General features: G+C 40.6%; 3 protein-coding genes across 11 annotated transcripts; 2 read left to right on the forward strand and 1 right to left on the reverse strand.

The window, feature by feature from the left end:
• Positions 1-1,769: 1,769 nt before the first annotated feature.
• Positions 1,770-3,860, forward strand: LOC104420160 (O-fucosyltransferase 38-like). The gene is made up of 5 exons (XM_039302290.1): positions 1,770-1,874; positions 2,193-2,329; positions 2,505-2,718; positions 2,863-3,054; positions 3,453-3,860. The coding sequence occupies exons 1-5, from the start codon at positions 1,827-1,829 to the stop codon at positions 3,858-3,860; spliced, it is 999 nt and encodes a 332-aa protein (XP_039158224.1). The 5' UTR covers positions 1,770-1,826.
• Positions 3,861-6,390: 2,530 nt separating this feature from the next.
• LOC104420161 (UPF0481 protein At3g47200) lies at positions 6,391-10,037 on the forward strand. Of its 2 annotated transcripts, none has more exons than XR_005546334.1 (2): positions 6,391-6,599; positions 8,312-8,353. XR_005546334.1 is itself a non-coding variant. In XM_039301418.1 (2 exons), the coding sequence occupies exons 1-2, from the start codon at positions 6,563-6,565 to the stop codon at positions 9,910-9,912; spliced, it is 1,566 nt and encodes a 521-aa protein (XP_039157352.1). In that variant the 5' UTR covers positions 6,391-6,562; the 3' UTR covers positions 9,913-10,037. The 2 variants fall into 2 exon arrangements, 1 of the variants encoding a protein (XP_039157352.1); XM_039301418.1 differs by lacking the exon at positions 8,312-8,353 and adding an exon at positions 8,384-10,037.
• Positions 10,038-14,013: 3,976 nt separating this feature from the next.
• Positions 14,014-19,203, reverse strand: LOC104428703. 8 transcript variants are annotated; one of them, XR_005546337.1, is made up of 7 exons: positions 19,102-19,203; positions 18,905-19,011; positions 18,177-18,295; positions 17,029-17,121; positions 16,599-16,675; positions 15,810-16,459; positions 14,014-14,614 (listed from the first exon to the last, which is right to left on the reverse strand). XR_005546337.1 is itself a non-coding variant. In XM_039301422.1 (5 exons), the coding sequence occupies exons 2-5, from the start codon at positions 18,844-18,846 to the stop codon at positions 16,415-16,417; spliced, it is 321 nt and encodes a 106-aa protein (XP_039157356.1). In that variant the 5' UTR covers positions 18,847-19,011; positions 19,102-19,203; the 3' UTR covers positions 15,691-16,414. The 8 variants fall into 8 exon arrangements, 1 of the variants encoding a protein (XP_039157356.1); XR_722165.3 differs by lacking the exon at positions 17,029-17,121 and adding an exon at positions 18,390-18,660 and having other exon boundaries at positions 18,767-19,011; XR_005546338.1 differs by lacking the exon at positions 17,029-17,121 and having other exon boundaries at positions 18,177-18,252; positions 19,107-19,203.
• Positions 19,204-19,422: the final 219 nt, after the last annotated feature.

Genomic DNA, 19,422 nt, shown 5'->3' on the forward strand with positions numbered 1-19,422 from the left:
GTTCCTGGAATCTCCTTTCACACTCTCCATTCCATGCGAATTTTACGTTCTTCTAAGTCAATTTCATCAATGGACCTGCAAGTCGTGAGAATCCTTCAATAAATCTTCTATAATAATCCGCTAGTCCTAAGAAACTCCGTATCTTAGTCAGCGTTGTTGGTCTCAGTCAATTTACTTCCATCTTGACTTTTGCTAGGTCTACCGAAATTCCTTTTCCTGACACCACGTGTCCTAGGAATATTATTCGGTCCAGCCAAAATTCACACTTACTGGATTTGGCATATAATTTATGGTTCTTAAGGGTTTACAACACTAAGATGTTGCGCATGTTCTTCGAGTCCTTTGGAGTATATTAGAATATCATCAATGGAGACAATCACAAATTGATCCAAGTAGGGCTTGAATATCCTATTCATTAGATCCATGAATGCAACTAGCGCATTAGTCAATCCAAATGGCATTACTAGGAACTCGTAGTGTCCATAGCAAGTCATAAAAGTAGTCTTAGGAATGTCTTACTTCTTAATCCTTAACTGATGATATCATGACCTCATGTCAATTTTATAAAAGACCGAACTTCCTTGCAGTTGGTCAAATAGGTCATCAATTCTAGGTAATTGGTACTTATTCTTAATGGTCACCTGATTCAGTTGTTTGTAGTCGATGCATAGGCGCATCAATTTGTCTTTCTTTTTTTCACAAATAGTACCGGTCCACCCTAAGGAGATGCACTTGGCCTAATAAATCCTTTATTGAGCAACTCTTGTAGTTGCACTTCAATTCTTTCAGCTCCATTAAGGCCATCCAATACGGGGCTTACGATATCGGTTTTGTTCCAGGCATTAGTTCGATCTTGAACTCGAATTCTCATTCCGTCGGTAACCCGGCAGTTCCTCAGGAAATACATCCTGGAATTCCCGAACCACTCGAATTTCATCAAGTTTATTCTCCTCCTTCGTATAATCTTTTACTACTGCTAGGTATCCTTGACATCCTTCGTCAAGAAGTGCATGGGCTTCCACTACTGAAATGAGAGCTATGGAGGGGCTTATCTGACCTCCGAAAAATTCAAAACTAGACCGGTTAGGTGAATTAAATTGAATCACCCTTCTATAACAATCCATCTTAGCCCCTTGCTCATGAAGCCAATCCATTCCTATGATGACGTCAAAGTCATACATAACCATTACACCTAGGTCTATTTCCATGTCTTGTCCTCCTATGGTAATTATTGATAAGCATCATTGCCCGTGCCATGAATTTCTAGCACATAACATAATCGGAAACTAAATAAGTTGTAATTGAATTTAAGGTGAGAAACCAAAATAGTTTTTCATCATTCCCAAATTTGGATGTGAGAGTCACTTGTCTCTACATTGCATTGAATATCAATAACTTCCATAAGAGTGTATAAAAAATATGATCGCGTTCTTCAAAATAGCAATAACTTTCAAGAGAGTTGACCATCATCATCTCCTTAGATATTGGATCGAAGTTTGTTCCATTATACGTAAATATCCACATGTTGAACTATCATAAAATAAATGCGGTGTCATTGCAATTTTTTGGATTTCTAGGGGTGATCTTGTAATATATACATAATTGGAGATTGTTAAACCTGTTCTTTATTTAATGAAGCAAACTCTCTGAAAGTCTGATCGGAATTACATGTTACAAAAAGAGGCTCTTTAAGTCATATCAATTCATCAAATTATTGGTGGGAGGATTAATGGTGTCCCTTGCAGGTAATACATGTTGTAAAATCGGATTCTCAACCACCAAACAACGATCTGCCCCTTGACATCCAGAGATTGAGGTGCCGTGCAATGTATAACGCACTTCGTTTCTCTCCCCCAATTGAGATCCTGGCAAAGGTGGGTATTGATGTATAACGCACTTCGTTTCGCTTTTTTGTTCTTTTGGAAGTTTTGATCTTCATGGATACCGATAAGTCTAATGTGCCGTAGAAAGTGATTAATAATTCGGGACGAAACTATATTAGAAAGCAGCATATGAGATCAACGAATAGTTATTTTGATCAGGTCAATAACGAGGCTGGATAAGCAGCCCCTAGATAAATATGAGCTGTAGATCCTGTTTTATTCTTAATGTTAGATTAATGCATTTAAGAGGTCTCCTACGGGGCTTCCTGTTAAAATAGGTACTGAGCATGCATGACGGTGAAACCACAGAAGCTGATAGAGCGGCTAAGGAGTCGTGAGGGACGATACATTGCTCTTCATCTTAGATATGAGAAAGACATGCTGTCTTTTACGGGTTGCACTTATGGCCTGACTGAAGCAGAATCAAAAGAGCTGACAATAATGAGGTGAGAGTTTCACAAGCTCGCAAATACATCTGTCTAGTACAGTTACATACATGTGAGATGTCAATAGGTTGAATGCCTGTGTAGCTAATGGCTTTCCATGTCATCCATTCAAATGAGTGAGTTGTTCCCAGCTTTGCATTTTAATATCTTTATGTTGTTCAATTTGTTTGTACAGGGAGAACACTAATCATTGGAAGGTAAAGAAGATTAATTCCACAGAACAGAGACTAGGAGGGAATTGCCCTTTGACCCCCAAGGAGGTGGGGATTTTCCTCCGAGCTCTTGGTTATCCTCCATCAACATTAATCTATATTGCTGCTGGAGAAATTTATGGTGGTAATGCTCGCTTGTCCACGCTCTCATCGCGCTTCCCTAATCTTGTTTTTAAGGTTTGTAATGATTATGCTACCTTTTCATATTCACAAATTAGTCACTAGTGAACTTCTATCTGATCAAAAAAAAAAAAAAAATAGTGAACTTATAACAATCTGTTTATCACATACAAAAGCGAGCTGGTTCTGTTTCTATGGCAGGAAACTCTTGCCACGAAGGAAGAATTGGAAGGGTTCACTAACCATGCATCTCAGAGTGCTGCTATTGACTACATTATCTCAGTGGAGAGTGATGTGTTTGTTTCTTCTTATTCTGGTAACATGGCCAGAGCTGTTGAAGGACATCGGAGGTTCTTAGGCCACCGCAGGACAATCACCGCAGATAGGTATAGGGTGCGTTTGGGAAGACTTTTGGGGAAAGTCTTTAGGAAAATGCAAAGACCTTTGAGTTAAAGGTATTTTCCAAAATGCAAACTGTGTTTGGTAAATTGTAATTTGAAAGCTCTTTGTGAAGTACCTTTGAGCAAAATGGTGTTTGGGGGACAAAGGGCTTTTATGATAAAAGAAAATTACCAAAAGAAAAATAAAAAAATTTGACTGTGTGGGTCATAAATACAGACATTATGTACTTAAAATTTTAGTTAAATTCACATCAAAATAGTTTATAACTTATAACCTAAAATAAAATCCAAGTTTAGACTCTTTTTTAATGAAATTCCAGTAAAAATCAAAGTCTTCTTTTGGTCATTTTCCCAAGTGCCGCACGATGCCCAGCTCCTTCTTCTGCGCAGCTCCTTCTTCAACCTAGACCCTCGCCGGTGATCCCCAACCTCACCGCCCCCATGCCGCCGGCGCCGCCGCCGGCCTCCGAGCTCCTGTGGCAAGCGGCCGCCGCCGCCTGCGTCAAGCTCCTCCTGGTCCCCTCCTACCGAAGCACCGACTTCGAGGTCCACCGCCACTTGGCTCGCCCTGACCCACTCCCTCCCCGTCGCCCGCTGGTACTCCGACGAGACCAGCCCCTGGACCCTCGACTACCCTCCCTTCTTCGCCTTCCTCGAGCTCCTCCTCTCCTTCCCCGCCCGCGCCGTCGACCCCGTCATCGTCCACCTCCACCACAGCCTCGGCTACGGCGCCGCCTCGACCTCCGACAGTCGCGCGACCCCGATCGGCCGTCGCCGAGGCTACGCAACCTCGCCTGAGGTCGCGCGACCTCGGCGAGGGTCGCGCGACCTCGGCGAGGGTCGCGCGACCCCGATCGGCCGTCGCCGACTCAGATCTGAGCCGTGAGGACCCAGATCTGGGCCGCTGCGACTCGCCGAGGCGGTCCCTCGCCATGGTCGTTGAGTCACCGCGACTCGCGGAGGTCGCCCAACTCTCCGACGACGATCGCCTAGGTTGTCGCGATCACGCCGGCGTCCCTCTAGCCGTCACCGGCCCCTCGCAGCAGTCAGGAAGAACAGGTGGTGAAGATGAACAGTATTCTCGAAAGGGCAAAAGACGGCAAAACAAAAAGTTCGTAAGGATAATTTCGGAAAAAAAAAAGTATGAACAGTACCCGCGTGGGCATGCCGAAAAAGCCGAAAGCCCAAGGCAGGGGACTCGCCTTGGGCTTTCAGCCTTCACAAGGCTGGCATTTGGAGAATGGAGGTGCAAAATTTTTTGCCAAACGCCCTCTACTTGGCCCAAGGGGCTTTGGACTCCCAAGGGGCTTTGGGAAGTGGTTCCCAAACGCACCCATAGTCCTGTCAAGAAGACAGCTAACTGGAAAGTTGTTATCTTACTTTTCTGTAAGATGATTTAGTTGCAATGGAACCAGCATAAACAGGTTCACAATGTATAATGTACAGAAACCATAAAAAAATGGCCTATAGTGAGAGGTGTAAATTTTTCAGGCATCTCTGTGATTTGATTTATTGCAAAGAGTCCACTATTATTATTTTTTTTTCAAATATTTTATCTTGGAATCCTTGGTTTAAACTCCAAATTGCGGAGCTGCTATGATTTTAAATATGCACATCATATGCAGGAAATGACTTGAAGTTTTTGATAGACTGGAATCAGGAGACCTGAGAGAAGATTCATTGCTATTAGAACTTGTGCGGCAGATGCACCATAACAGGTAGCTTAATATTATGCAATCACAACGTGCCTTATAAGTTCCTGTGCTGTGGAGGGATATTCCACCAACCCCTCCTGCGGTGGTCGAGTGGCGGTCGGGCAATGGTCGATGGCAGTGGTCGACCGGCGGGGGTGGCCAGTGGACTATGGGTGGCGGCGATAACGGTCGCCGGCAATCAGGGGCTGTGGTGACAGCGGTTGGGCCGCGACAACGATGACGGTCTCCGGCAGTTAGGCGACGACAAGGAAGAAGAACAAAAGAAAAAGAAAAAAAAATGGACCTATTTTTACAAATTATTCTCGGGAACAAGAAGCTACTTTTTTTTTTTTTTTTTTCTTTTTTTTTTTGTTTTAAGTATATTCTCCGGCTACTTTTTTATTTCGGGGAATAGAAAAATAAGTTGGCGTTACTAAACGAATTTTTGTTATTTTTTTGTTCCGGAAAACAAAAGAACAAAAATTAGGAGAAACAGAAACATTGCCATGCAAGCTCTTAGCTGCTAGCGAAACAAGTAGTTGCATGGTCTATGATATTGCCCGCCTAAGTGGCATTAGTCTCCAAATTCTCAAATATAGGCTCCATTCGTTTTTGCTGGAAACAACTTGTAGAAAAATGTTTTTCAAATTTTTCGGTATTCATTTCATGGAAAATGAACTGGTTCGGAAAGAAATTTTCATCCATGGAAAAAAATCTTTTGAAATAGAGGAAAAAATTTTCGGCTTTTCAAGTAGGGGATATATTTTCCTCATTTACATTCTCTTATCCTTATCTCATACCAGTCCCCTTCTTCTTCTTTGAAAAAAATCAAAATTAATTGTTTTCGCTTCTTCTTCTTCTTTTTTTCTGTTTTTTCTTTCCATGCCTGTGGCCGAACACGGGCGAGTGTGAGCCTCTTACAAGGCCCAAGGCCAGCAAATTTGAGCTAGCCACTCGCCAAATCAGTGAGGCTTGAGGCCGGCAAGCCTTTTCGAGGCCAGTGAGCTCAAATTCGATTTTAGCCAGTCTTTGTGGTCAGCAATTGACTGAAGAAAAGGGAGGAGAAAACGAAAAAAAAAAAAAAAAAGTAAAAAATAAAATAAAATAAAAATAATTTAAATTTTCAATTAAAAAAGGAAAACGTAAAAAATGAATGCACGGAAGAAAATCAAATCGAATTTTTCATACAAATGATGGAAAATATATTATAATTTATTTTCAAGTTTCAAACGAATGCAAAAAAAATATTGCCATTTTACTAAAAATAGCTTCGTAGAGAATATTTACGGAAAAGTCACATTTTTAGCCAAATAAATAGACCTTTAGGGTATTATGTTCTTTTTTTCTTTTCTTTTTCTTTTTTCTTATCGTGGATGAGCTAAGCGAATAGGACAAAGAATTCAACATCATGAAAGTTCAACATCATGAACTTCGTACCGTGCACTTAACAGGCGCTCTAAAAGGTCGGAATGCATAAATAGAATATGAAAAGAAGAAGAAGAAAATAACAAGACATGAAAAGGTATCGAATTCCTTCTCATCCTGTATACCTCATATTCGTCTTTGCTGCTTGAGACTAGATTAGACCTTTTGCTTGGTCTCTCAACCAACTAATTGAACTTGAGCCACTCGAACTCCTCTCCTTCTCTCCTCGATTCGGTGAGCTTTTGTATAAATACCAAACCACCACACCCCCCGAGAAGCGCCCAGACCCATTTCCTTCCGTCTGCGCAAGGGACGGTTCTTGAGGTTAGAGAGATAAGAGAAAACAAGCAATTCGGGTGGTGGGATATCGCCGAGGCTGAGATGGGGAGCACCAATGGTCAGGTCATTCGCTGCAAAGGTACCTTTTTTACGGTGATCGTCTTCGATTCTTGGCATGGGTTTGCGTCGGTTATTTAATCTTTCTCGAGTTGATGATGATGATATTCTCTCAATCCTTTTTACTGGACGAGAAAGCTCACGTGAACCACCACGTGGACAAACTATATATTGGGCCACCTCATAAATATTTTGAAATTTCTGTGTGAGATCCATGGACAATTAATATCAACCGACTCTTATGGGAAAATCAAACTAAATGCTCCAATTGAATATTCGGAGGAGTAATAATAGAGTTGGAGGGATAAAAAGGTTAAGACTTCTCACATTTTTAACTAATTTCTTTTGCCAGACATGTTTATCTTAAGAGAGATGACATCAGGGAGCAATAATTGAAGAGAGTAACGGTTTGTTCCAACATTTTAAGTTGATGGATCTTGTAACGTTCAAATTTTTAAGAACTCATTATTTATTTTTTATTTGTGACTAATTTCCACACTGGGCTGTTATTATGCTTGAGAGAAGGCTCGCATATTAAATAAATTTATGGTTGCTAGTTTGTATGATGGGTGAGCAATTAATAACAAAGCAAAGCAATTTGTCCTTTAGTGTCAAGAAAAAAGAAAAAACATAAATGAGACTGATTAATTGGAATTTTTTTATAAAAAGAATATGAATTGATCTGCACAAAGGCTTTATGGTCTTTGTTTATTTCAAGATTTCAATTCTGACAACGGTCCGGTAATTAGGCTTTCATGAACCTCCATATGAATTAATCTAGAAAAAGACTTCCTAGTCTTTGTTTACTCCAAAATTTCAAGTTCGGATAGCTGCCCCGATGATCTAGGAAAAGACTTTTTGGTCTTGTTTATTCTAAGATTTCAAGTTCCGACAATTGTCTCGTTGATCTAGAAAAAAACATTATGGTCTTCATTTATTCCAAGTTTTGACTGTTGATCTAGAAAAATTTATGGTCTCACCACAACAAACTATTTCTTGAGACACTTTTGTTGAAAACTTTGTTTGAGATTCAAGGACAATTAAGAGACAAATATCTTTTGTTACTATTATAACTAGCAAAAGTGTACACACACAAGGCGTGTCTGCGAAAAGTTAACATTTAAAAGATTTCATAAAATGATCTTGGCATGAAACATTTAAATCATTAGTTAATAGAACCAACTTTTCAACATAATTGAAGCAATTACACACATATGTACCGAAAAAGGAAAATATGACTATATTTTTGTTAGGTTGTTTACGAGACTATAAAGATTCAATATTTAAAATTGAAATACTTTAGAGATGAGATAAAGTTGTTAATCAATATATTTATCCATTGATGGATTTTTTACAAAATAACTCATGAAAAATAAGAAGTCTTATTTATTTTACAATAATTATTTTTTGCTTCAAAAGACGTAATTGACTTGCCTCCGGTGTAAACGATGCCACGTGATTGCAGCAGATTGTCCATTCATTACAATGGCGATGTTGGGGGCGTCTTGTCTCTCACGCTTCTAGCTTATTAATATGATGACCTGTCATAAAGGCTTAAACATTTTAAAGCACGTTTTGAATCTCGATGTTGATAAATTTCTTTGTCGTTCCAATATCCCTAGACATAAAAATCATCCTTTTTTTTTTAATGTATGAATGGCGATGTTGGAAAAATTTATCCTTTGTTCCAATTATCCCTAATCATTAGAATCCCTGCATTTTTTTTTTCTTTAGCTTAGAAAGCATCAATTCATATATCAAGACTCTAGAAAGGCAAAGGCAGATAAACATAAACCCATTCTACAGGAGTAATGGCTTTAAATCCCAACATAGAGCTCAGCCGAACCGTTCCTCACGAGCCACAGCAAGAAACATCCGAGGATCGCCAAATCGAGATTGAGACCGATGGGGGTGAAAACCAACGCAAAGGTAAGCCGAGGCCGCTCGAGTCCCAGTGGATGATCTCCATCAATGACATCCTCGCCGGAGCTAAGCTAGACAACGGGGCATGCTCATGGGCAAAGCGCTCCATCTATCGGATCCCGCACTATCTCAAGGATGGCCAGACGAAGGCCTGCGTCCCCCAGATTGTCTCCCTCGGTCCGTACTATCACGGTGACGAGCGCCTTCGTGAGAAGGACAAGGACAAGTGGCGCGGCCTCGTGTGCATGCTCGAGCGCAAAAATCAGAAGATAGAGGAGTATCTAGACGCGGTGAAGCAAGTCGAGGAGAGAGCCCGCGCTTGCTATGAGGGGGTGATAACCATGAGCAGTGAGGAGTTCGTAATGATGATGGTTCTCGATGGGTGCTTTGTGATCGAGTTGTTTTGGGGATGGTCCAACGGGTTTGATAAACTTGGCTACACTCAAGATGACCCCGTTTTCTCCGAGTTGCGGAGTTTGATGCACTTGATCCAGCGGGACATGATCTTGCTCGAGAATCAGATTCCGCTCTTCATACTTGATCTGCTGTTTAACCTCCAGTGCGGCCAACCCAACCACGATGAGCTCTTGGCCAAGTTGGCGCTTAAGTTCTTACACCCTCTAAGGCCGACAGAGTGCCCCTTTCATTGCGTTGGGTCGAAAAGGCTGGAGTCTAACCCATTAGCCAATGAGGATGAGCTCCAGGAGTGGGCAGTCCATTGCCTTGTATCGTTCCAGCCGAGCCTCTCGCGCTCGAGCACGAAGCGGGCAGTCCATTGCCTCGAATTGTTCAGGCGGAGCCTCCTGTGCCTAGGCCCGAGGTGGGCAGCGACCTTGGAGTTGTCACAAATTGGGCAACCGGTCATCAACTGCGTGACCGAGCTTCGGAAAAAAGGGATCAAGTTCAAAAAGGGGGAAGTGGGGGCTTTTTGGAACATCCAATTCAAGGACGGGACCCTCGAGTTTCCCTGGCTTAAGATCGAGGAAACGACATTGTCGCTTTTCCTCAACTTGATAGCCTTTGAGCAGTGTCACTTTGATTGCGACAACGACGTCACCTCGTACCTTTTCTTCATGGACAAATTGATTAACTCCGCCAAGGACGTGGAGCACCTCCACGATTGCGGGATCATGGACCACTGGCTCGGGAGCGACGCCGAGGCTGCTAACCTTTTCAACCAGCTTTGCAAGGAGGTGGTATTAGTTGAAGATGTCAGTTATCTCTCTAAACTGTCTAAGGATGTGAACACTTACTCCGGCAACAAGTGGAATTGCTGGATAGCCAGTCTCAAGCTGAAGTACTTCAGTAATCCCTGGTCTATCATTTCCTTAATTGCTGCTTTCATTTTGCTTATGCTTACTTTAGCACAGACCTTCTATGGAGTCTATGGCTACTACATGCCACGTTCTTAATTTCTCGTAGAGTACCTTCGATGGAGTCTATGGCTACCACAGGCCACGTTCTTGATTTCTTGTAGAGAGGAGATTATCTGATGAGTATTTTACGAGTAATAAAAGTTCTAGTGAAAATATGGGAACTAGGATTGTGGCTGATAGATTATAATTGAATGCTTGCTCCAACAAGAGGATGATGTATAACACTCTGGAATCCTGTTGATGCATATGTAGCAGTTGACTCATTTTCTCTTGTCTCCATTGGTACCCAATTTATGTTAGCCAATAATGACATATCATGTTAATATAAGCCGTTACCGTAAGACAACACCATTGCACAAGTGCTAAGAGTACATTTTAGTAGGGGTGTCAAAAACCGAACTGAACCGAACCAAAAAATTCGGTTTTTTTCGGTTCAATTCTTATTTGGTTTGATTCTCATTAAAAAACCGAAACCTTTTAACCGGTTCGGTTAATGAACCAAACCGATAAAATCTAAAAAATTTCCTTTTTTATTTTTTTATTTTTTTAAATCATTTTTTATCCTTTCCTTTTTCTTTTTTCTTTTTCTTTTTCTTCTTGGGCCGGCGACTGGCCAATGAAGAAGAAGAAGAAAAAGAAAGAAAATATAAAAAAAAAATAAAAAAAAATAAAAAAAGAAAGAAAAGGAAAAAAATAAAATTTAAAAATAATTAAAAAATCGATTTTAAAAGTAAAAAATTTATAGAAAGTGGTGTATGTAGGGAGAAATACAAACACAAAAGTAAAAATCAAAAAACCGAACCGAACCGGTTCGGTTCGGATCAATTTCAATTCGGTTTAATAAATTCCTTATTGGTTTGATTCGGTTTTTTTTAAAAATCAAATCGAACCGAACCATTGACTCTCCTACATTTTAGCAATGAGACATTGCCAGTTTACATTTCACGGGCGTTCTATATAAAGGAAACATTTTGTTCATTTTATCACATGGCACTGTTTATAGCTGTTTCCTAGAAAAGGCAATAAACTAAAGCGTCATCTCTGAATTCAGGAGGGAAAAAAAAAGGAAACTGAAACAATCACTAGTATATCCTTTGTGGCAAAATAAACTTTTCATAATTCATGCCTGCAACCCTGAATGAGAGAAAGGGCAGAGCACCTATCCGGGTAATCCACTATAATCTAAAAAAATATGGCAATTCTTAAATCTCGTAAGGCTTCATAAGCAAAATACTCTAGCCGTAACTGCCATCGAACCAATCCTTCTGAGGGAGCATCAATTCCAGGATAGCATGAAGATGGTCGTGAAGCCAAGGGTGATTTGAGAACAGATGATGGACTGTCATAATCATAAGAATCGCCAGGATAGGAGAGAAGCGCTTTGAAAAATCGAAGAGGCACAGCCTGCAATGATTTGCATCTAACTTTCATCGATACAGCTGGGCATGGTCAGTTATGAGAGGAAAAGAGAATGTTAAGACTGACATAGGCTGCATTTGGGACCAGCATTGGCAAGTAGTTTTGGGTGTTCAAAGCCCATTTGGTTAAATATTGAGTGTTTAGGAAAATTTTTGAAACCTACCTTGAAGAAATGCTGGCCTTTCAAAGGCTAACCTAACCACTGGGGGTAGTGGCCACCATTCCAACTTGGAAGAGGGAGGTGAGGAGATCAAATCCCCATATTCTTAGGGGGATTGGGGTGGGGACGATTTCATTTCAGGAGTGAGTTTTGACTCCTACGCCCTGCAAGGAGGCAGCGCAAAAGTCTGAGAGTGAGTGTTAGAGTAGGATTAGAGTAGGACCGACCAAAAAAAAAAAAAGGCTGACTTACCTTAAGCTTTTAGCATTTTCGGAAGGCCTAATGCACTGTTCATCTTCTTCTTCGTTAGATTCTTAGATGTTGACCGACAAGGTTGCGATGGGTCGACGAGGGGCTGGAGAGAGGTTGGCGAGGTCGTAGCTACCCCGGCGACCATCACTGGCTAGTCTCGCAACCTAGATCTGAGTGGCACGACCTCGCTGCGACCTTCGACGACCCACGACCTCGCCGTGACCTGGATTTGGGTCATGAAGGTCGCTTGGGTCATGACGAGGTGGGTTGCTACGACCTCCGACAACCCACGACCTCACCGCGACCGCCATGAAGGGCCGCCTGAGGTCGCGCGACCAAGCAGCACTCATCGAGGGTCGCTGGGGTCGCCCGACCCGAGGCGACCCTCGCTGATGGTGTTTGGCGGCCACCTAAGGTCTTGCAACTTGAGACGTCGGCCGTGGCTATGCCAACAGCCGCCTACCTTTTGTCGGCCGACTATTTTTTTTCCTTTTATTTTTAAATCACAAAAGTGCTTTTTAAATGTAAATTTCTCCAATCAATATTTTGTTCAAAAATATTTCACAATACATTTTTAGATTACAATTTACCAAATACAATTTGTATTTTGCAAAACTCCTTTAATTTAAAGTCTTTTGCATTTTCCCAATGGCTTCCCAAAAAAATCTAACCAAATACACCCATAGTGATTCAGGAACTTGCACGAATTCTAGCATGAGAAGGCAAGTCAAATTGTATGCACAGAGAGCGGAGCATCCTCTTTTTTGCTTTTTTTCTTTTTTTGGGTTGGCTAAGATCACTTATCCTGTCAGATGATATAAAACAAATTTTTGAACAAACAAGGTGAACAAAAACAGATCAAGCCACAGGATGATACAATATTAGGTGAAACTTTGATACACAAGCATAATTTTTCGTGGTAATTTTAAGTGCCCTTTCTTTTTCTCAGGCTTCTTTTTCATGTCATAAGTTCCAATGTCCCGTGATATGGATGTGAATTTTAATGAAGTTGGCTCGTTGAGATACAAAGAATGTCCAAACAAGGATTCATATCTAGTTGAGTCTATAAACCCAGTATATGAATGGTCTCTATGACACTTTGTTGTTCTGAATCTGAACCCTTGAATATCAATTTTTTACTCCAGCTTTTACTGTAGCCAATTTGGCCTTCATTTTGGTTCTTTTTGCTGTCTTTTACATCTATATCCCACTTGATGACCTTAGGCTCTAAACTAAAGGGCCAACAAAAGTATAAAGTCTTAAGTGACAATAGCTTTCTGAAAAAAGAAATTTCAGAAAGAAATTGAGAAAACATTACGCAAGTTCTCCATCACACCAACAAACATTTTGTGAAATTAGGTAATAATGAAATGTCACTAGACAACCTAAACACCAATGCTCAGATAAGTGGATAATGGGATGAATATCAAAGATACGCAATCACATATCCTCAGTATTTAAGAGAAATTTCAGTAAACATCCTAGCAAATAATGTAATTGCAGCCAAGGACAAAATAGCCACTATGCATAAACAAAAACCATTGGTGAAGAATCTATAATTGTGCCTAGAATTACTAAGGTCCTGGATTTGATTCTCTAAGATACCTTACCTTTTCCAAAATCTCCAAATGCACCTTTAAGTTTATAAACCAAGTTCACTTCAAAGATGGGAATAACTTCCTAAATTTAAGTATCGACGATCAAATAATCTGGTCTTCCAGTCTTCCTTCTCTTTACAGTAGTATCAGAGCACGTTCTTGGGTTTGAGGTTGCTTGACTAGCAGATATGCAATGCCCAACAGATATTAGCACTTCTTGAACAAACTAAGGTTAACACAAGGACACAGTATCTAAAAGATTTGCTTTGCAGGTGTCAGCGGAAGTGGCCACTGTACATACCTTATAGCTTTCTGTTTCTCAAACAACAACATCAACATGCATCGATACCCTCCACAAATTCTACAATCCATGTCATTACCAAAATACTGCTAATAACCAATACAGACCCGCTCTTTCAAATTCTCAATATATTTCATTATTGCCAGTCCAGTTTAAGAAAGACTCAAATTAGTCTCATGTCATTGAAGCATCCATTGCAAACGCAATGTGACATATCTTAGAGCTGCTTGCTGGGTATTACAAACCCACCAAGACCACCAAAAGAACAGGCACGTGACTTCTATATATTCAACTAATAGCATCAAACAGGACAGACTTGACACAATGTCCATAGTTAAGTGCAAGAAGAGCAAGAATTATTCTGCATTAATTATTCATTATTCATTACCATAATATAGCACGAGTCCTGATAGCAGAACAATAAGAAAAAATAAAATTGATGAAGGTTTCATAGCACAGCATGTCAATTTGACTAGAACACACAACATCAGACACATTTACATGATGAACAGAAAACACACTCCTTGAAAGATGAGATTAGGCTTGTATGGTTATTCCTCATGTACATACCGGGAAAACATTGGGGAAGGGATGCCATAACCATTGAAGAGACCGTTAATTGATACCTAGAAAAGAGAAAACTCCAATCTGCTTCTGCATCATGTTTTCCCTGCGACATGTCTCCCTCAAATGACTGTAAAGCATGAACCAGTATTGACAAGCATTTCTCCTGATAATGTTTTTCTGAAGAAAGCTCCTCCAGTGCGTTGCACAATACTTGCTGAACTTCATCATCATAAATCTGCTTTTATGCACGATAAATATATTAGGTTCAGTTCATGGCTAGATTTACAGTTAAGAGCCTTTGGTCAGGAATACTTATTGACACAATATATTGGATGGTACGTGACATGTAGATCCAAGAGACATGCTTTTGAGAAGCGAAAGATTGCTATAAGGTTCAAAATGCCGCCAAAATTTCAACGATCCATTTCTTTCAAAACTTTCCTGCAATTAAACCAATGAGCGGCTGCATCAAACAACAGGCAAAGCACCAGCAGCCTTTAAGGCAGAACGCAGAACATGACTGATAGCTAATTCCAAAGCGCTCGTATACTTAAAGCATTATATTGCTACCAGAAAAAAACTCCATCTCTTACTTTCTCTGCATTATACACACAAACAAATTATAGACTTAACGGAGCTTAACATCTAAAGGAAGTCGACCGAAACAAAATACTGTAAATTTCCAAGGTAACGAAGGAAGTGGTCTTTCCATCAGCTTCAGTTTCCACATACCATTCATGAATTCTTGCTCTGTTTGGTAAACATGGAAGGAACATTACAATTTTCCCTCCTCTCCTCCTCACAAAAGTTTTGAGATTTTTACCCCACTATCCTCACCCACCCCTCATCTCCTGTCCCTCTCTTCCTTTCCAAACAAAGCATAATGGTGGAGCTGTGAAGTTGATACATTAAGTTGAATTAAAAGGTAAGTTTTGCCAGTGATCAATGGGAATCAGGGAGCAGTTCAAGCCTACTCTTGAACTTTTAGGAGTGCATGATGATCATTAAGAAAGTCCTCCGTGATGCTGCTACATCGTGACAAAAACACAACCCCCAGCCCCAGCCCCACCCCCAGCCCCACCCCCACCCCCCGCGCGGGGTGGGCGTGGCCTTCCTTGGTAGGCCTGCCCCATGGAGTAGCCATTAGCAGTTACCCCAAAAGGGTATAATTCCTCTGCTTTTAGGCGAGCTACTTCATTCCGCTCAATCCTTCCAATTTTCAATTTTATCTGTTAGAAAACTGCACTTCCTATACCTTATTAGCCGGTACAGGAGCCCTATACTATGGAACTAACCCAATATCCTGTGCACCATTCTCTTGTCTTATGCCTGTTCTTTTTGCTTATCTTGCAAAACGAGACCTTAAAAAGACAGAAACCACTGCGGAGTTGGCAGACATCCCAAGCGAACAAGACAGACATCCCAAGCGAACAAGACGAAAGAACCAGCAAACACAATCAAACAATTGATCAACCTCATCTAGCAAGACAAGTTCCTCAATCAAACTGCCAACTTAATTCCAGAGAGGACCTCCATTTCGATTTTCTTGCTCATTTCCACACAAGTTCCTTGAACAAAAAGACTTTAAATCAGAGGCTATTTTACAGAGAAAAAGGCACAAGACGTCCGGGAATACCCCGAGTGCAGAGGAAGTATCCCTTGAGCCAAGATAGATTGCAATTGTATAGACATCTCTTGGGATGCCCTAAAGCGCTCGTTGTATCATTCCGATCAATACCGTGAAAGCCGAATCATTTCTTCAAATAGTGGAATCGGCGAAGATGGGATTCAAAGCATAGAGAAGGCTATCTAATTCAAAACAGTTCCTCTACCAAATTCTAATAATTCTATCTGGTTTCGTTCTTAATCCAATCCCATCATAGCACATGCTTTCACATATAGTAAAGTGGTGTAAGCTTGACTAAGACAAACAGATCTTCAAAGAGAACCTTTTCTCTCTTATCGAAAAGTAGTGGCAATGTCATTATGATGTGAGGCTCCAAAAGCAAGCCAATAACTTTTCACTTTGAGCTACTTCAAACTCTAGTAGCCACCTCCTCCCGTTCTGTACTGAGCTTCAGCCGCCTTCTCTTCTTTCATCTTCTCGATAATTTTGCAGATTTTGGGATTATGGAAACGATCCCGAACATACTTTCTCTCTTCTGCTTGTATCTCTTTGATAGCACTTGGGTAAGGATTAGGAGGAGGTCTTTTGCCTTGAAACTTCGCAATCTGCTTCAGTCAAGCATATGCCTGCTTGTTTGCCTTCTTCTCTAGGCGGTCCATCTAAAAATCCAGCAGTGATGCCAACATTTAAGGATCAATAACAAGCGAAATGCAAGATAGATAATTGAATAAATGAAGGAAGGAAGATCAAAGAATCTTGTGTGAGGGCAGACTGTAACCCAAGAAGGCAATAACTTACATCTGCTACACCCATAGCCTCTTCCTCACTAACTCCACTTTCCTTCAACTCAAGGACTCGTTGACTGAAAAAATGGGCTGAAGGGGGGTCAAAACCAAATATTCAATTTCAACAGAAGGTCTCAAAGAAGTTAATGCTTTTACAGAATTAAATGTGAATAAACCACATGCGTCAACAGCAATAAGAAACAAACATATAAAGCATTTGTTAGAAAGTGATGCATAAGTATCTTTCTATTTTATTTACCGTTTTGGTTATACAATTTCTTTCAGTTCCAATGCCACAGCGCTTTATTTAGTGACATGCAATTTTAAAATCCTTATATCATGGTCCTCAGTTAGAATTAAGATAGATATTAGTTTACTTTTCTTTGAATATGAATGATAGACAATTTAGCCAAAAAAATCATGCTAGTTACAGAGTAAATTACATGGAAAGACTCGTGAAGGCTCCTCAAGCTCAGAGGTGCAACATGAAGTTGTCATGTCTTGTTAGCTCAATGACAGGCAATATGTTCTCATAGCTGAAAATATGTGAGCTATCATTTAAATTGTGCAACATATTCTTGTAGCTGAAAAAATGTGAGCTAGCAGTTAAGTTGTGTGACATATTCTTGTAGCTGAAAAAATGTGAGCTATCAGTTAAGTCATAATAGTGCAAGTGGAACCCCAAAACGTAAAGCATTAACAAGATAAAAAAAGGTAGTCGGAATCACATTACAGCCACAAGAGGTCTCACAGCAGTTGCAGACACATCAACCGAACTGTTCTTTAAGTATGCTGTACTGAATGTACAATTTATCCACAAAAGCATGCTAATTGCAGAGTAAATCACATGCTAACACACGAGAATAAGGCTCCTCAAGCTCAGGAGCACAACATGGAGCCTTCATGTCTGGTTAGCTCAATGACAGTCAAGATGTTCTTGTAGCTGGAAATTTGCAAGCTATCGGTTAAGTTGTTATCAAGGTGCAAGTAGAACCCAATGTATTAAAGCAACAACAAGATGAACAAAGTAGCCTGAGTCCAATTACAGACATCATAAGGTCTCACAGCCTTAGCAGACATATCAACCGATCCTTATCCTATTGATTGAACTTGGCTACATGGATGCTTTAAAGCCGATGCAATTTGTTATGTCAAAAAGACATTAGAAAAGTAAGCAATTTTATGTTATCACTAAAACAACTAATTCCATTCCTCAAAATCTTGCAGCAACTTTAGTTGTGTCTATAAAAGTGAAAATGGTCTCTTGAGACTATCTATATAAAAACATGTATACACAAGAATAGCACCCGGAAGCAAGAAGAATGATCGCAGAATGCAAGGTCTGTCATCACAAACGACACACGTTTACAATTCCAGGCTCAATACAAAATCTTATTACTCACCAAGCTAATGAAAGCAGGCATGAAGTACTCAGTCAATTGGCTCTTTCTTATACACGAAGAGTGCTATTTTCATCACATCCACAATATTACAAATACAGGAAAAGAAAAGGAAATATATTACGTTGTGACAAATTTAGAAAGCAAAACAGAAGCTATGGCGAAATACATTACTAAGGAAAGAAATTTACTTGATCGCATCCTCATGCTTTGAGTCCAGATATTTCTGGAAAAACTTTTAACATAGACATCCTCAGGGAGAGCGATCTGCTTGATTTCATCGGCACGAGGGAAAAGTGCAGGTGGTGCCCTGCATGATGCCATAACCACCAAATAAGTGATGCCATTGGATTCTAAAGCGCTCGACGGGTATTTAAGAATGTCACAATTCAAAAGATTCATACATTGTCTCATGACTACTGCACAAAAAATCATTCGATAGCCAATGTTTTTGCAGTTGCCCAACAATGAGAAAGAGCACTGAACAGCACAAGGGGGCTCCTCATGGTACCATCACATTCCTAAAACAGTTTTCTGAACTTCTCGACAGAAATTCATGCGAAATCACTCTACACCGATTGACAAAGCAGCAAAACAGGGATCTCCACGACGAAATTGCTCTTCGACTACACCGCCAAACAAGAACCTCCCACCACACCCGCCAGCGCAGCTAATCTAAATCCCAAGAAACAAAACGCAAAATCATCAATGGAACAGCAAAGTGCACCGAATTCCAAAACTCTCTCACCACCCCTAATCCAATGAATGAACACAAACGAACCTGAAGCAACCCGATTGGCAAAGATTGAGGCTTTCACAGAACAAGCAAGTACCCTCTACTTCCAGCATCAAGGAGGCCATTACAGCATTATGAAAAGTACATGGTAAAGGGGCAAACAACAGATAAAAATTGACTGACTACTGCATGGTCTTGAGCCAAACAGGCTCCGCCTTGGCCAATCCCTTCGTGAACGACATCCTCTCGCCCTTCCGTGCTACCCTTCTGCCGCTGAATTCGGCTTCAACCTGACGGAAACGAACCGGCGATGCGGTGAAGCACTAAACCAGAGAACGATTGCTCGCGAACATCGAATGAAGAGCGAAAATCAACCAGACCTCACCGGCGGTGCCTAATCTGCGACGCCGGAGAGAGAGATAGAGAGAGAGACGCCGCCGCGTCCGGAACTGAGCATTATATTTTCTTTTCGAAATCTGAAAATTAAAACCATCTTAAAAATTGCAAATATTTAAATAAGATTATATATCAATAGATACGTTACGGTGTAAATAAATTGTTTTTTGGGGGGCCAAATATAAATTATTTTGTTCACATGTCCTTGAACTTTTCCAAATTCTCAAGTGAGCTCTGTTGAGAATTTTTTTGGCATAATTTTTTGTAATGTAAATGCTGACACGAATCGACACATAGATGCTATA

The sequence above is a fragment of the Eucalyptus grandis genome, chromosome 9 (genome assembly GCF_016545825.1).
Source record: "Eucalyptus grandis isolate ANBG69807.140 chromosome 9, ASM1654582v1, whole genome shotgun sequence".
Classification (NCBI taxonomy): domain Eukaryota; kingdom Viridiplantae; phylum Streptophyta; class Magnoliopsida; order Myrtales; family Myrtaceae; genus Eucalyptus; species Eucalyptus grandis.

Bases quoted from the DNA above. Each gene is read 5' to 3' on its own strand.
- LOC104428703 (XM_039301422.1), bottom strand. From the start codon at position 18,846: ATGGCCTCCTTGATGCTGGAAGTAGAGGGTACTTGCTTGTTCTGTGAA. The intron at 16,676-18,176 runs GTAAATTTCTTT...ACCCCCCTTCAG, and splicing joins AAGCATGAGGATGCGATCAA to CCCATTTTTTCAGTCAACGA. The intron at 16,460-16,598 runs GTAAGTTATTGC...CTGGATTTTTAG, and splicing joins AGGCTATGGGTGTAGCAGAT to ATGGACCGCCTAGAGAAGAA.
- LOC104420161 (XM_039301418.1), top strand. From the start codon at position 6,563: ATGGGGAGCACCAATGGTCAGGTCATTCGCTGCAAAG. The intron at 6,600-8,383 runs GTACCTTTTTTA...CCCATTCTACAG, and splicing joins TCAGGTCATTCGCTGCAAAG to GAGTAATGGCTTTAAATCCC.
- LOC104420160 (XM_039302290.1), top strand. From the start codon at position 1,827: ATGTATAACGCACTTCGTTTCTCTCCCCCAATTGAGATCCTGGCAAAG. The intron at 1,875-2,192 runs GTGGGTATTGAT...GTGAAACCACAG, and splicing joins CAATTGAGATCCTGGCAAAG to AAGCTGATAGAGCGGCTAAG. The intron at 2,719-2,862 runs GTTTGTAATGAT...TTTCTATGGCAG, and splicing joins TCCCTAATCTTGTTTTTAAG to GAAACTCTTGCCACGAAGGA.